Here is a 15,526-nt window from a genome sequence, read left to right on the forward strand (position 1 = left end):
TAAGCGACCATAGGCCACGAAATAAGCCTATTCAATTCGCCAGCAACATATGAGAAAGCACCAGAACATCCAAACCGTAAGTTACACACGAGAAACCTGATATGTAATCATTTCCGTTTGTAAATGCATAATAAACAGAAATACAAAAATTATGTTTTGCTGTTTGCAGATGAGACGTTGTAGACTGTGGAGCAGAATAGCTACCAAAATAAATGTCCAATAGCATCATGTAAGAATGTAAACTAATGCATACATCCACTCTTTTCGCCAATTAAGCTATAAATAGAACTTTGACATAATGTTATAAACAACACACAGTGCATCAGGTCGTTAATACATATTTCAACTGTGAACAAATGATGTATAATATTTTACAACAATTATTCATTCACAACTGTAAATATTATGTACCGAAAGTTTCGCCAAATGTTAATGTATTACAACAATTTTACAGTTAGGAAATAATAAATAACCCACTGAAGAAAGCACAGAAGTGCTGAAACATGTCTGAGTGAAACAAAACAGAAAAAAATAGTCTTGCATAAGGCGGAATTCCTCTTTCCTATTTTCATAGAAAGTACGGACATAACGGGAAGAGTTGCAACATCACAAGATCAATTTAATTTTGTTAGGGCTAGTCCAGTGAATCTCAGTACGCATCAGCTTACAGCTCGTTTTATGTATCGTTTCCACTACGCTCGCTTCAGACGATTACACCTAGGTATTTTACTGTGGGTGCTGTTTCCAATGATTTATCTGCAATACTGTTACCAAACAGTTATGGCCCTTCTACCGTTTTTTTGTCATACTTAGAAACAACAAGCCAGGGGAACATCAGCGTATCTGGGATTCAATGCGACACCGCTAGAATCAAGTATCAGTGCTAAAGGAGGGAAAGGAGACTTGCTAAGCTGATACGTTCTGTTAATATGAAATGTTGTAGACAATATATTCTAACATGAATCTGAAGCGTTTCCTGATCCACATGTGCGCTATCCTATAGGTGAATAATGCCCAGTCAAAGTTCTACCGTCATTTTTGTTACACCGTATTTGTAGGCATTTTAGGTATTATGATCATTGCCCTCTGCGAGACTGAATCCCATCTGGTAGCGCTTTGGGCAAGTGATGCGGGAGTGAAAGAGTAAGTGGAGCAGGGACGAGTGGTGAATCATTCCAGATGCTATACAGTCCGAGGTGGGGAAGTATACTGACATAAGCGATTAGCCAAAGAGGGTTTCTTACAACCTGGCGTGTGGGAAAGAACGTTTCGGAGACGGCGAAGCTGGTAGGTTGTTCGCATGCTGCTGTCATGGGCATCCATGGAAAGCAGTTGAAAGACGGTGAAGCAACGAACAGGTGACAGGGTGTTGTTAGTTAGTTAGTTGGTTGCGTGTTCTATAGATCAATCGCATGGTACGGTAGCCGTTATGATGTGGAACGTGTAAAGTGCACAAGAAATGCACATATGAAACAAGATTTTTTTACAATGCAGAGTTAAAGAATAGTATTTGTATTATTTACCCCATTCCCTTAAATGGCACAAAATGCATATACTATATATCAAGATTTATTTGTTCTTATTCAAGAATTCATCTATAGTATAGAAGGAGTTGTCAAGGAGATATGATTTCAATTTATTTTTGAAGCTATTACTGCTGTCTGTCAGACACCTTAATTCATCTGGTAATTTGTCGAAAAATTTTTATAGCAGCATATTTTACCCCTTTCTGTGCCAAAGATAGGTTGAGTAAAGGATAGTGTAAGTCTTCCTTTTTCTAGTTTTATAATAATGAGTGTCAATGTTGTTTTTAAACTGGTCCATGTTGTTGAGAACAAATTTCATTAATGAGTAAATGTACTGTGAGGCTGTTGTAAGAATTACCAATACTTTAAAAAGATGCATACATACTTTCTTTTGGGTAGTGAATACTTTTTATCAAAATGGTGAGTTACCCAAAATATTATTCCGTATGACATCAGAGAGTGAAAGTACACAAAGTATATTAGCTTACTAATTTCTATATCCTCAAAATCGGCAATTATTCAGATTGCAAATGCTGAACCCAGTCGCTTTAGAAGATCCAAAATATGAAATTTTCAATTAAGATTATCATCTATATGTACACCCAAAAACTTAGTACGCTCTACCCTGTCTAATGACTTCTTTTGATGGGTTATATTTATTGAAGGAACTGTACATTTTGCAGCAGAAAGTTGGATGCCGTTTGTTTTTTCAAAGTTTAGAGCAAGCCCATTTGCTGAAAACCAATCAATGACTTTTCCAAATACCTTATTTGTATCATTTTCAGTTGGAGTTTCCTTTACTGGATTAATAATGATGCTTGTATCATCAACAAACAGTGTCATTTCAGCTTATTGTTTCAGATAGGAAGGGAGGTCGTTCATATATATCAAGAACAGGAGGGGACCCTTGATTGAACCCTGTGGAACAACTAATGTAATTTCCCCACAGTTAGATGAAGTGGCAAACTTATTAAAATCAGTTGACCCATATAAGGAAACTTTTTGCTTCCTTTTCTGTAGGTATGACTTAAACCACTCATATGCTATTCCATTTATACCATAGAATTGTAATTTCTGTAACATAATGTCATGATTCACACAATCAAATGCTTTGGACAAGTCACACAACATTCCTATTGGTGCCATTTTACTATGTAAAGACTCTATTATGTGGACAGTGAAATTGTATATTGCAGTATAGGACGTGAAGGTCAGGAGACTTAATCCCTCATTAAAGCAGGATAGTCGGTGCTCTGTGGCAGGGCTGACGACGTAATGCAATGCTCCGTGCCAGTGCTGCCACCGCGTTTCAGAGTACTCTGTTCAGTGCACGTTGTAGAACATGGTGGCTCGAAAGCAGACGACCCCAAAGTCTTCTCATGCTGGCCCCACGACCACAGGTGTCCTAAGCGTTAATACAAACGACCTGATACAGTGCTGGTATTACAGATGACACTGTCCAGCTTACATTCTAGAGCTTGTAGCTCCGAAGTTAAAGACCATTACGTATTCTCACGTTGACCCAGCGATATCTTCAACTACAGTAATTTCGATTATAAAGCAATTTATTGTAAACTATACAGGCTTTACTTTGAGTATAACGAAAGTATAAAGGTTCATACGAATGAAACAATAAACGGTCGCCAGCCTAATTAGGCATATTAATTTGAAACATTAGTTCCAAGAAAATTCAACATTAGTAGTTGTAGTGTCTTTCATTACGATTCCCTTTGAGTAGTACACTGGATACACACGACCACAGGGCGATAAGATGTGGGCAGCAGTAGTTATCACTAATGCACAAACCAGTTATCATAGAAAGCAAGATTGTACTTCACTCATGATAATAATAATAACAGCTACAATCGCAATCATTATGTAACTCAGTACTGAGATGTTACTGCAGGAAACAATGAACTTAAGTTGGGCATGAACAGAGTTCTGGCTTAACTGACAAATAAATAGCACAAATAAAATTAAACAATAGTACATATACACTTTTTTGTACTCACATTTACATAAAAGTATCAGATTTCTTTAGTAGCAATAAATATCCCAATTATCTTTCTGATATGAGAAGAACATAATAGGGACCCATAAACTGATACTGTCTCTGTAGGAAAACTCTATGATTATTTCAGAAGCAAAGCTCAATTCAATCAACATTAGTTCTTAGCCCCACTTGGCATAATTTATGTTTTCAATGTTTAAAGCAAATTACTCAACACTCAGCTCGATTAATCAAAACAGAATCCATTGTTCATGTTAGCAATCAAAACTAAATTACGTTTCAAATAAGTTTAAACTTACGTGCCTTTTTCATAACCACAGAAGCAGGTATTTTAGACAGTAACCTTTACATTCTCTGGCAATGAATTTTTGCAGTTTTAATACAGAGAAACAAATCACTAGTTAATTAGAAACATGATACTCGTTTTTCTGCACACTTAGGAGGGGATTCTGCTTCCGTCCATGATTAGGATGGAGTTCGGGTTAAAAACACGGGTTTATAACACTTAGATTATTATTGAAAACAGTCACACAAATTTACTGGTCCACGCTGGAATACATATCTGTGTGCCTGAAGTTGTTAGAGAAGTGGCGAAGTAGTGGTGGCAAGCGACGTGGCGGCTAACTCTACTCACTGCTCTTGATGTTTAATGCTCTTTACAATTTCTTTTTGGCGACGGATTTTTATCGTGTTCGAACCATTCTGTATTGCCGAAAGTACTATGCAACAGCCATTTACACATCCTAAGCTACTTTCCATACAAAACGGCTTCCAAATGCCTCCCTTGGCACCCTCGATGTGTACCGTGCAACGGCTAGCCACCGACTGCGTACCTTTCCCACCACGTAGCCGCCCAGTTCGACCGCCAAAACCACCTTTTACATCACTCCAAGCCAATTCCTTGCGGAGGGACTTCCCTACAGCTTTTACCTTTCACATTATAGGTTTCCTATGCATGAACCAGCTTCCAATATACAAATGTTTGTTTATGAACATACATATATTGTAAAATTTCATTATTTTTAAACATCATTTAGCTTTTATAATATTTATATTACAAACTTTAACTTTCCTGTCACAAATCAATGACCTTTAACTAACAAAGAACAAACACTTCCTAAACACAGATGCATAGTTACATTGAATAAATTTATTTCTAATCGATATTGGTGTTACAAATTGTACATGTAAATCCTATTAAAAGACTGGAAGAGCTCTCAGTCTCTACTAGCTGCTAAGTATTCTCTTTCAACTAGTGATTAGATTACGTTTTTTAATCAACTAGTATAAATTGCCTGTGGCTCTTTGGATTACGTTAACCGCTCCTGACTGTCAAATGAGGAGCAACTTGTAGCTGAAAGAGACCGTGTGTGACATGTTTGTTAGTGCATTGTCAGCCGGAATGCAGCAAGGCAGTAACGCATGTCGTATAACCATTTCCTTGTACGCAGATGATAAATATTGAAATGTTCACATGAATGTTTACATCAAGGTTGATTTTCTTCTTTCGAAGGTTGCCATCATTCCAGTCTGAGTGGAAGATTGCCCCCACTGGTCCTGGTGTTGGTCACAGCCTACTGCAGTCTCTGAGGACAGAGGTACGTATCTCGAATTGTCGCCTCTCACATCAGTTGCTCACGCCTTAGCGCACACCTGCTCGTCGTCTTCCTAGTGCCTCTAGAGGTGTTTTTTTTCCTAAGATTTTGTGTAATTTCGTTATTCAAACTCTGAAACAGATTGCAGAATCGCTGAGAGGTTACGCTAAATATATGGGACTGGATAATGCTTGGCATCAGGAGCATCGACAAACTATTCTCTCGTCATTTTTTTCGGTTTTCCGTCTTTTCTTAGTTGCTTTAAATTCGTGAAGGTATGTTACGTATATGCAACTAACTAAAGGCAGTTTGTTTATTGCGATACGTGTTTAGCTTCTGTTATTTAGGAAGCATCTTCAGTGACGATTTCCATCACTGTTAACTGATACGTGTGGTCCTGGAGATGTATTCGTTAATTCCCATGCTCCAGCTTGCCTATTTCTGGCGTTCTTTCACCCAAATTTGTCACGTCACATATATATGCGTCCACCATAGAAGCTACTTTTCAATTTAGATCTTTCATCACCCTGTTAAAACCAAAATCACCGTATCATAACGTCCACCACATCTTTAACAGTTTACTCTTTCCGCGCTTAAGACTTCCTTTCTTCTCCTGCATGTTAACATAGATAAAAACTATAATGTTAATGAGAACCCTTCCCATAATTGACACAGTCTTGTAAAATGAAGTAGAGGCACAAAGAATGACGAAATGAAAAATTTCCACAAATACTGAGTGACAGGGTACGTCAACGGACTATCATTGCTTTTTGGCTGTCCTCGATAACGTCATTTCCAAAGTACACTACCGGCCATTAAAATTGCTACACCACGAAGATAACGTGCTACAGACGCGAAATTTAACTGACAGGAAGAAGATGCTGTGATATGCAAATGATCAGCTTTTCAGAGCATTCAAACAAAGTTGGCGCCGGTGGCGACACCTACAACGTGCTGACATAGGGAAATTTTCCAACTGATTTCTCATACACAAACAGCAGTTGACCGGCGTTGGCTGGTGAAATGTTGTTGTGATACCTCGTGTAAGGAGGAGAAATGCCTACCGTCACGATTCCGACTTTTATAAAGGTCGGATTGTAGTCTACCGCGATTGCGGTTTACCGTTCGTGACATTGCTGCTCGCGGTGGCCAAATCCAATGACTGTTAGCAGAATATGGAATCGGTAGGTTCAGGAGTGTAATACGGGACACCGTGCTTTATCCCAACGGCCTCGTACCACTAGCAGTCGAGATGACAGGCATCTTATCCGCATAGCTGTAACGGATCGTGCAGCCACGTCTCGATCCCTGAGTCAACAGATGGGGACGTTTGCAAGACAACAACCATCTTCACGAACAGTTCGACGACGTTTGCAGCAGCATGGACTATCAGATGGGAGACCATGGCTGCGGTTACCCTTGACGCTGCATCACACACAGGAGCGCCTGCGATGGTGTGCTCAACGACGCACCTGGGTGCACGAATGGCAAAACGTAATTTTTTCGGATGAATCCCGGTTCTGTTTGCAGCATCATGATGGACGCATCCGTGTTTGGCGACATAGCGGTGAACGCAAATTGGAAGCGTGTATTCGTCATCCCCATACTGGCGTATCACCCGGCGTGATGGTATGGTTTGCCATTGGTTACACGTCTCGGGCACCTCTTGTTCGAATTGATGGCACTTCAAACAGTGGACATTACATTTCAGATGTGTTACGACCCGTGGCTCTACCAGTCATTCGATACCTGCGAAACACTACATTTCAGCAGGATAATGCACGACCGGATGTTGCAGGTCCTGTAAGGGCCTTTCTGGATACAGAAAATGTTCGACTGCTGCCTTGGCCAGCACATTCTCCAGATCTCTCATCAATTGAAAACGTCTGGTCAGTGGTGGCCGAGCAACTGGCTCCTCACAATACGCCAGTCACTACTCTTGATGAACTGTGGCCGTGTTGAAGCTGCATGGGCAGCTGTACCTGTACACGCCATCCAAGCTCTGTTTGACTCAATGCCCAGGCGTATGAAGGCCGTTATTACTGCTAGAGGTGGTTGTTCTGGGTACTGATTTATCAGGATCTATGCACGCAAATTGCGTGACAAAGTAATCTCATGTGAGTTCTAGTATAATATGTTTGTCCAATGAACACCCGTTTATCATCTGAATTTCTTCTTGGTGTAGCAATTGTAATGGCCAGTAGTTTAATTCGTGCACCCTCAGAGGCGACGTACCATATCACTCGGGACGTGATCGTTAATGAGATCTGCGCAGCAGTACTCTTCCGTGACTGATACCATCTACGTGTGAGACAAAAATCATGCATAATTCCTAGTATAAGGAAAGGAAATAGTATAAACATTGGTATGTCAACAGCTACTCTCACCAAATGTTGAAAATACACCACTCTGACATGGCATAACTACACTACTTGAGTTTACTCAAATGATTTGTTGAAAATGGAACTATAGTTCTTCGAAGTCGTCCTGTAAAAAAGCATATACTGTAGGGCGCCTTGCAGAATTTCTTTCCCTTACACAAGGAGAGAGCAGCTGCCGGTCCAGCACACCGCATCGCAATGCGTATAAGGTGTAAGACAGTCGAAATTTTATTTACGCAAATAGGCTCGCATACAAGGGAGATGTAAATGCGCATCTAGCGTATTTCACCACAATATGGATTAATTTCAAGACACAAAATTCTATTACAAATTGGACTTGCACTACAAATTTGCAGTTACCGTCTTGTAAAAGCTAGATGGAGGTGGTTCGATCAAGACTGTGATGACTTCATTCTACTGAAAGGCACTTAAAAATACAAAAGAAGCTACAAAAATATTGAAACTTGAAATAGAAATATCTATAACCACAGGGGCAAACAAGAAACATTTTCAACACTGATGGCAAATTAATATTATAAAGCACATCGAGTTCTTGATCCTAGTACACAAATAGCGTCCTCACCCTAAGTTCAAATGTTTACCTTCGGAGATCAGGATGAACATAATTTCCACCTTTAATGTGTCAAATGGTCAACCTAGTGGCAGAGTAAAACTTATTATAGAGTTGGTCCACTTCCCGACAGATATTTAAGAAACGGAATTTTCTTCTCAACTCTATTTCTCGTCGAATGTGAGGACGAACTTCGGATAGTTCCTTTTTTTTTGTTATTTTTATTTTTAAACTGAGAATCTCATCCTTTCTTACTTATGACGAGTTTTCGTAGTGGTCTAATTCATGTACCATAACTAGTTAAGCAAAAATGTAAATCATTTCAGTACGATTTGTTTCGCTAATACTGTAAACGTCATAACAAGTAGTGAAAATTATCTAATTTTATTTATGAACGTAACACAAGGTACCACATTACGATAACCATAATACACTTCCTTTGTGCATGTAATTTTTCAGGGCACATAAATATTTGTTCAGGGAGATCAAAAGACATGGGATTTTTCATCAACACTACTTCTCTACATTACGACTGTAATAGTGTGAAATATCTGTCGCGAGTAAATGCTATGCAGTTAGCATATTTAAGAAAATTTTTCATTATGAACATCGTGAGAAATACTAAACACACTTCTACAAGTTGAAATCACCTAGAATAATTGGATTTAACAACTGTTTCTGAATGGAAATACTTGAATCACATGAAAATCCATGTTACATCATCTGTGACCAACACCGGTGACAATTTAACGGATAAAAATTGATATTCGTCATGCAAGAGGAGTTAACACTGGTAATGATATATTGATGTTATTGTGTTCTTATGAATCCAGTTGTACTCGTGATCCTTCCTACTTTATAAAGAACCTCTTCATAACGCCGGAGGAAAGTAATTATTCTCATTACAATTGTGTTACTAATATTACTAATCATTTATTTTAAGCTTGTAGTAGATTTTACATTCATTTGTCTTTCGCCTTCCGTGCTTTACGTTCCTCTCATTTTCGAAGACGCGATATTTTCATGAATAAGTTACTAGAAAAAATAAGTTGGAGATCAGCCACAGGTGTTGCTTACTACATCTGTAACATGTAGAATACTTTTGCACGACCGCGAGTTTTAACACTGGTGGTTTGGACTCAATATTGGAGAAATTACGGAATAATTACCCATCCCTCCATCTGTTTAAAACTTGTGGATATTCATCAGGAATAAAATAACTGGACATCATTGGCTTTGTTACATGGAAACACAAAAACTGTAACTAGTAGTGTCATATGAGCAGCAGCCAGAGGTAGCGCTTACGGTGAGTTTTCTAATGATCCCAATCTACATGTCACAGGTGCAGCCTATCCCCGGATGAGAAGACAAGGCTGTACCTCAAAGAGATGGATGTTTCCAGAAGATCTGCAGCCAGTGTAACGTCACCAGAGGACATTGGTGCTACCACGCTCCATCATCATCTGATGCTTCGCTCTCTCATTATAATCTCATCCTCTCGTGTAAATAACTGTCAAATAAAATGCTTTACCCTTTCAACATTTATCGCCTGCTTGTCCAGTGTATGTTACCTCTGTGAATTAAAATCACTTACTCTGGGAACGTCAGGTAGGATGTTACCTAGTTGACACTACAATCATTGGAGGCGTCACATTCCTAAATCGACGTAAGAGATTTGTTATCGTGCTTCCCCTCTGCAAAATTTTGGTTACACAGAGGCAAGAATACTAGTGTCTTGAAATGACAATTTCTTGGAATGAAATCACACTCGTATGTGTTCTGCAAGAAGCACTGATTATCTGATTGTCATAAATCGTTCATCAATAACTTCACGTAAGAATAATGACAGTCACATAATCTCGGACTGATACACAACTGCACTACACTGATTCTGAAAGTTTTTCAGTTCATTCTCATGTTGTAATTTTCCTAAATTATGTATTATGAAGGAAATCAGTTATGTTATCATTGCGAATGAAAAGAAAGTCAGTTTTTGTTTGGGAGAAAACTCAGAGGATTGTAAATAAAAAAAATAGATACATGAAGTATGAGCCTGCCTGCATTAATGTAGTAAAATCAGTTATTTTCCTTCCATAAAGGCTTTTTTTGCTAGTACACATCGGCAAGGGACAAATCTTGTTTTCAGTAGCGTGTTGGAGAGACAATATACAAAAGTATTTGTCAAAATAGTGAACTGAAGCATTACTTCTGCTCTCTGCACAAATGGACTAAAGACAAGCTGTTTATTTTATCAAAAATTCCCCAAATACAAAGTGAAATAAAAATTTAATTCCTATTCGACTGAATTCATAAGTTTATTGTTAAGATGGACACTACTGATTTTACTCGACCACTGTCAAGTACCTAACAACAAATATTTTATGTATTTCTCCATTAGTATTTTAACAATACTGGTAAGGGCAAAAGTTATGTAAAACAACGTGTACATACAACAACCACAGCGTACCCAGTACACAGATATGGGATACATATACATGTGGCATTGTGGAGAACATCTAAGACACATCAAGTCCAAGTAAGTGAACATCAACATTTATTAAAATAGGTGAGACTACATGGACTGATGACCAAAGCAATTTAATGAAACCCATGTAAAACCGGGAGTTCAGAATTTGTAATAAAACTCATACTGGGCAAAATACGTACGGTACGAATTATTTTTATTTCTGTTTTTAAGTTGCTATGTGAGGAGATATAGTTGGGGTCAGTGAAGTGAAGTGGAAGGAAGACAAGGATTTCTGGTCAGATGAGTATCAGGTAATATCAACAGCAGCAGAAAATGGTATAACAGGTGTAGGTTTCGTTATGAATAGGAAGGTAGGGCAGTGGGTGTGTTACTGTGAACAGTTCAGTGACTGGGTTGTTCTAATCAGAATCGACAGCAGACCAACACCGACAACGATAGTTCAGGTATACATGCCGACGTCGCAAGCTGAATATGAACAGATAGAGATAGTGTATGAGCATATTGAAAGGGTAATGCAGTATGTAAAGGCGGATGAAAATCTAATAGTCATCGGCGACTGGAATGCAGTTGTAGGGGAAGGAATCACAAGAGGAGGAGGTATACTTGGAAAAGGCCGGGAGATACGGGAAGATTTCAATTAGATTACATCATGGTCAGACAGAGATTCCGAAATCAGATATTGGATTGTAAGGCGTACCCAGGAGCAGATATAGACTCAGATCACACTATAGTAGTGATGAATAGGCTGAAGTTCAAGACATTGGTCAGGAAGAATCAATACGCAAAGAAGTGGGATACGGAAGTACTAAGGAATGACGTGATACGTTTGAAGTTCTCTAGCGCTATAGATACAGCAATAAGGAATAGCGCAGTAGGCAGTACAGTTGAAGAGGAATCGACATCTCTAAAAAGGACCATCACAGAAGTTGGGAATGAAAACATAGGTACAAAGAAGGTAGCTGCGAAGAAACCATGGGTAACAGAAGAAATACTTCAGTTGATTAATGAAAGGAGGAAGTACAAACATGTTCCGGGAAAATCAGGAATACAGAAATACAAGTCGCTGAGGAATGAAATAAATAGGAAGTGCAGGGAAGATAAGACGAAATGGCTGCAGGAAAAATGTGAAGACATCGAAAAAGATATGATTGTCGGAAGGACAGACTCAGCATACAGGAAAGTCAAAACAACCTTTGGTGACATTAAAAGCAACGGTGGTAACATTAAGAGTGCAACGGGAATTCCACTGTTAAATGCAGAGGAGAGAGCAAATAGGTGGAAAGAATACAATGAAAGCCTCTATGAGGGTGAAGATTTGTCTCATGTGATAGAAGAAGAAACAGGAGTCGATTTAGAAGAGATAGGGGATCCAGTATTAGAATCGGAATTTAAAAGAGCTTTGGAGAACTTACGGTCAAATAAGGCAGAATGGATAGATAACATTCCATCAGAATTTCTAAAATGATTGGGGGAAGTGGCAACAAAACGACTATTCACGTTGGTGTGTAGAATATGAGTCTGGCGACATACCATCTGACTTTCGGAAAAGCATCATCCACACAATTCCGAAGACGGCAAGAGCTGACAAGTGCGAGAATTATCGCACAATCAGCTTAACAGCTCATGCATCGAAGCTGCTTACAAGAATAATTTACAGAAGAATGGAAAAGAAAATTGAGAATGCGCTAGGTGACGATCAGTTTGGCTTTAGGAAAAGTAAAGGGACGAGAGAGGCAATTCTGACGTTACGGCTAATAATGGAAGCAAGGCTAAAGAAAAATCAAGACACTTTCATAGGATTTGTCGACCTGGAAAAAGCGTTCGACAATATAAAATGGAGCAAGCTGTTCGAGATTCTGAAAAAAGTAGTTGTAAGCTATAGGGAGAGACGGGTCATATACAATATGTACAACAACCAAGAGGGAATAATATGAGTGGAGGATCAAGAATGAATGCTCGTATTAAGAAAGGTGTAAGACAAGGCTGTAGCCTTTCGCCCCTACTCTTCAATCTGTACATCGAGGAAGCAATGATGGAAATAAAAGAAAGGTTCAGGAGTGGAATTAAAATACAAGGTGAAAGGATACCAATGATTCGCTGATGACATTGCTATCCTGAGTGAAAGTGAAGAAGAATTAAATGATCTGCTGAACGGAATGAACAGTCTAATAAGTACACATATGGTTTGAGAGTAAATCGGAGAAAGACGAAGGTAATGAGAAGTAGTAGAAATGAGAACAGCGAGAAACTTAACATCAGGATTGATGGTCACGAAGTCAATGAAGTTAAGGAATTCTGCTACCTAGGCAGTTAAATAACCAATGACGGACGGAGCAAGGCGGACATCAAAAGCAGACTCGCTATGGCAAAAAAGGCATTTCTGGCCAAGAGAAGTCTACTAATATCAAATACCGGCCTTAATTTGAGGAAGAAATTTCTGAGGATGTACGTCTGGAGTACAGCATTGTATGGTAGTGAAACATGGACTGTGGGAAAACCGGAAGAGAAGAGAATCTAAGCATTTGAGATGTGGTGCTATAGACGAATGTTGAAAATTAGGTGGACTGATAAGGTAAGGAATGAGGAGGTTCTACGCAGTATCGGAGAGGAAAGGAATATGTGGAAAACACTGATAAGGAGAAGGGACAGGATGATAGGACATCTGCTAAGACATGAGGGAATGACTTCCATGGTAGTAGAGGGAGCTGTAGAGGGCAAAAACTGTAGAGGTAGATAGAGAATGGAATAATGGAATACGTCAAGCAAATAATTGAGGACGTAGGTTGCAAGTGCTACTCTGAGATGAAGAGGTTAGCACAGGAAAGGAATTTCTGGCGGGCTGCATGAAACCAGTGACCAGTGAGTAGACTGATGACCAAAAAAAAAAAAAAAAAAAAAAAAAAAAAAAAAAAAAAAAAAAAAAGTTCGGAGGCAGGTGTGAAAACGAAAGGTAAGTTATGTAACCCCAAGTGATCTTTATATTTTAATATTTCAACGTTTTCTACGTTTTGTAACATGAATATGTACACAATGAGTAAAAACGAACTGCTGCTATAAACTAAGTGAAAAAACTACAAGTACCAGTAAGAGTCAGTTTGTATAAATTCAAAAACTGATGTTCTACACTGACAAAGGAACAGAGTCAATAAACGATCTTGGCAGCTGTGTAAGGGAGCCAAAATAATGTAAAAAGTATTTTTCTTTTTTGTGCCCAGTTTCACTTTCAGGGGGTAAGATACACCCCGAAATGTAATTTGGCACATTAGGTTTGAGGGAAGACTCTTCTAAGCGATGATATGTAAAAAATGTTCCTCATATAAAAGTTTATATGTAATTACCGTTATTGAAAACAGTATAATCAAATTTTGCAGTAACCTCAAAATTTTGCAATATGCTCCTCCACTAGTATTTAATTTGGAAAAATGAAAACTTCTAGCCATTTATTTTACTTGTATCTGGTTCATGTTTTAAATTATTTTGCGCGTATATTCACTTTTTGTATTTGTTTTATAGCTTACTGTTTCAAACATATGTATTTTGTTAACTGAAAATAATAAGTAACTCATTATAACAATGAGGAATCATGACAATAATGATAAACTGTAAATAAATGCTGACAACATTATTTACACATAAAATAAACGATATTTATTCACGTAATATATACGACAGGGAGCACAACATAAAACAAAATTCAGAATTGTTTCAAATAGTCACTGGCGATCCTCTAAATATTCTACATTATATCAGGTATATTTCAGTACATTGGTGAGCCTTGGCGAAGAGAATTGATTATGTACTAGGGACTGCAACTTGATTACATTGTTTCTCAAGTGGCGACAGGTATCGTAATCACTCAACAGAACTAGATCTGAAATTCTTCTCACGAAGTTATTCCAACAGAAAAGCCGTATAAATCTTACGACTGAACCTGCGCCGTCGAGCACTTTGGAATCATCAGATGAACAAGTGTCTTGTCGTCTATAATACTTAAGTTTTCCCCTTCGTGAAAATTGTTTTTCCGCTTACGTGAGAATATTTTGCTAGTTGGATGCAACACTGAGTGGAAATGTCTTGTGAATTTCACAGATATACAAACAGTCATAAGACGAGCAAAGCAGTGTCCCTAAGCGAGGAAAACATTGAACTGATAGGTTAATGTCACCATGATCATAAAACATGTTTTCAGTGTCTAACGTTTGCCCAGTTCAGTTTCGTTAATTTAGTTTCATTATTTTCTTGTTCCCCTTATCACAATGGCAACCTCTCGTTGTGGTGTGAGTCAGTTTCACTGTGATAGCGCAATTCCTTCAATGAAAAATGTGACAACATTATGACAGTTTCCATGAATGTTTCGACTGCTTTACTTTACATGTAATAGTTGACACTTAACTATGTTCAACCTCGCTCCTCTTTCCATGGAAAAAGAAGACACGTCCGTTACTTGCAGAAAAAATACCATACGTTACTTACAGAAATCGTTCTGTGTTGAAGAAGAAGTTGACAAGCAGATATCTTTTAAGTTCGTATTTGAAGTTCATTTTATTATCTATTACATTTATTACATTGTTATGTAGGTGCTGAAAAATTTTTATAGTTGATAGTCCAGCCAACGAAAGAAAATGAAGTGAAACAATTCTTATAGTAGCAAATTTTTGTACAGTGGTAGGTAGAAATTCAGTGGACTACATATTAAAACTCATAACCAGTGGAGTGTGAGCGTGTGGGTGAGTGGGCGTTTAAAGGCCGCTTTTAGCGAAAATTATGCTTAACTGAACTATACGTAACTAAAATAAATTAAATGTTCTACGAAAAACGTCCAGTTCAATTTTTCCGCGTTGCAGGGGATAGATAAACGGTAGATTATTAAAAATAGTGTGTTATTGATACAAAATTAATGTTTGCTGTTGATTGAAGTAGGTCACATGCAAACAGTAAATGAATGTGTCACACT

At 38.3% G+C, this 15,526-nt stretch overlaps 1 protein-coding gene across 1 annotated transcript in view; it reads left to right on the plus strand.

The window, feature by feature from the left end:
- Positions 1-9,623, plus strand: part of LOC126234528 (lachesin-like) — a 344,777-nt gene extending 335,154 nt beyond the window's left edge. Inside the window, exons 8-9 of the mRNA XM_049943226.1 lie at positions 5,051-5,135; positions 9,427-9,623. Coding sequence (XP_049799183.1) covers positions 5,051-5,127 — 77 coding nt within the window. The 3' untranslated portion in view covers positions 5,128-5,135; positions 9,427-9,623. The remainder of the gene's footprint in view (positions 1-5,050; positions 5,136-9,426) is intronic.
- Positions 9,624-15,526: the final 5,903 nt, after the last annotated feature.

Source organism: Schistocerca nitens, chromosome 1 (assembly GCF_023898315.1).
Source record: "Schistocerca nitens isolate TAMUIC-IGC-003100 chromosome 1, iqSchNite1.1, whole genome shotgun sequence".
NCBI classification, from domain to species: Eukaryota; Metazoa; Arthropoda; class Insecta; order Orthoptera; family Acrididae; genus Schistocerca; species Schistocerca nitens.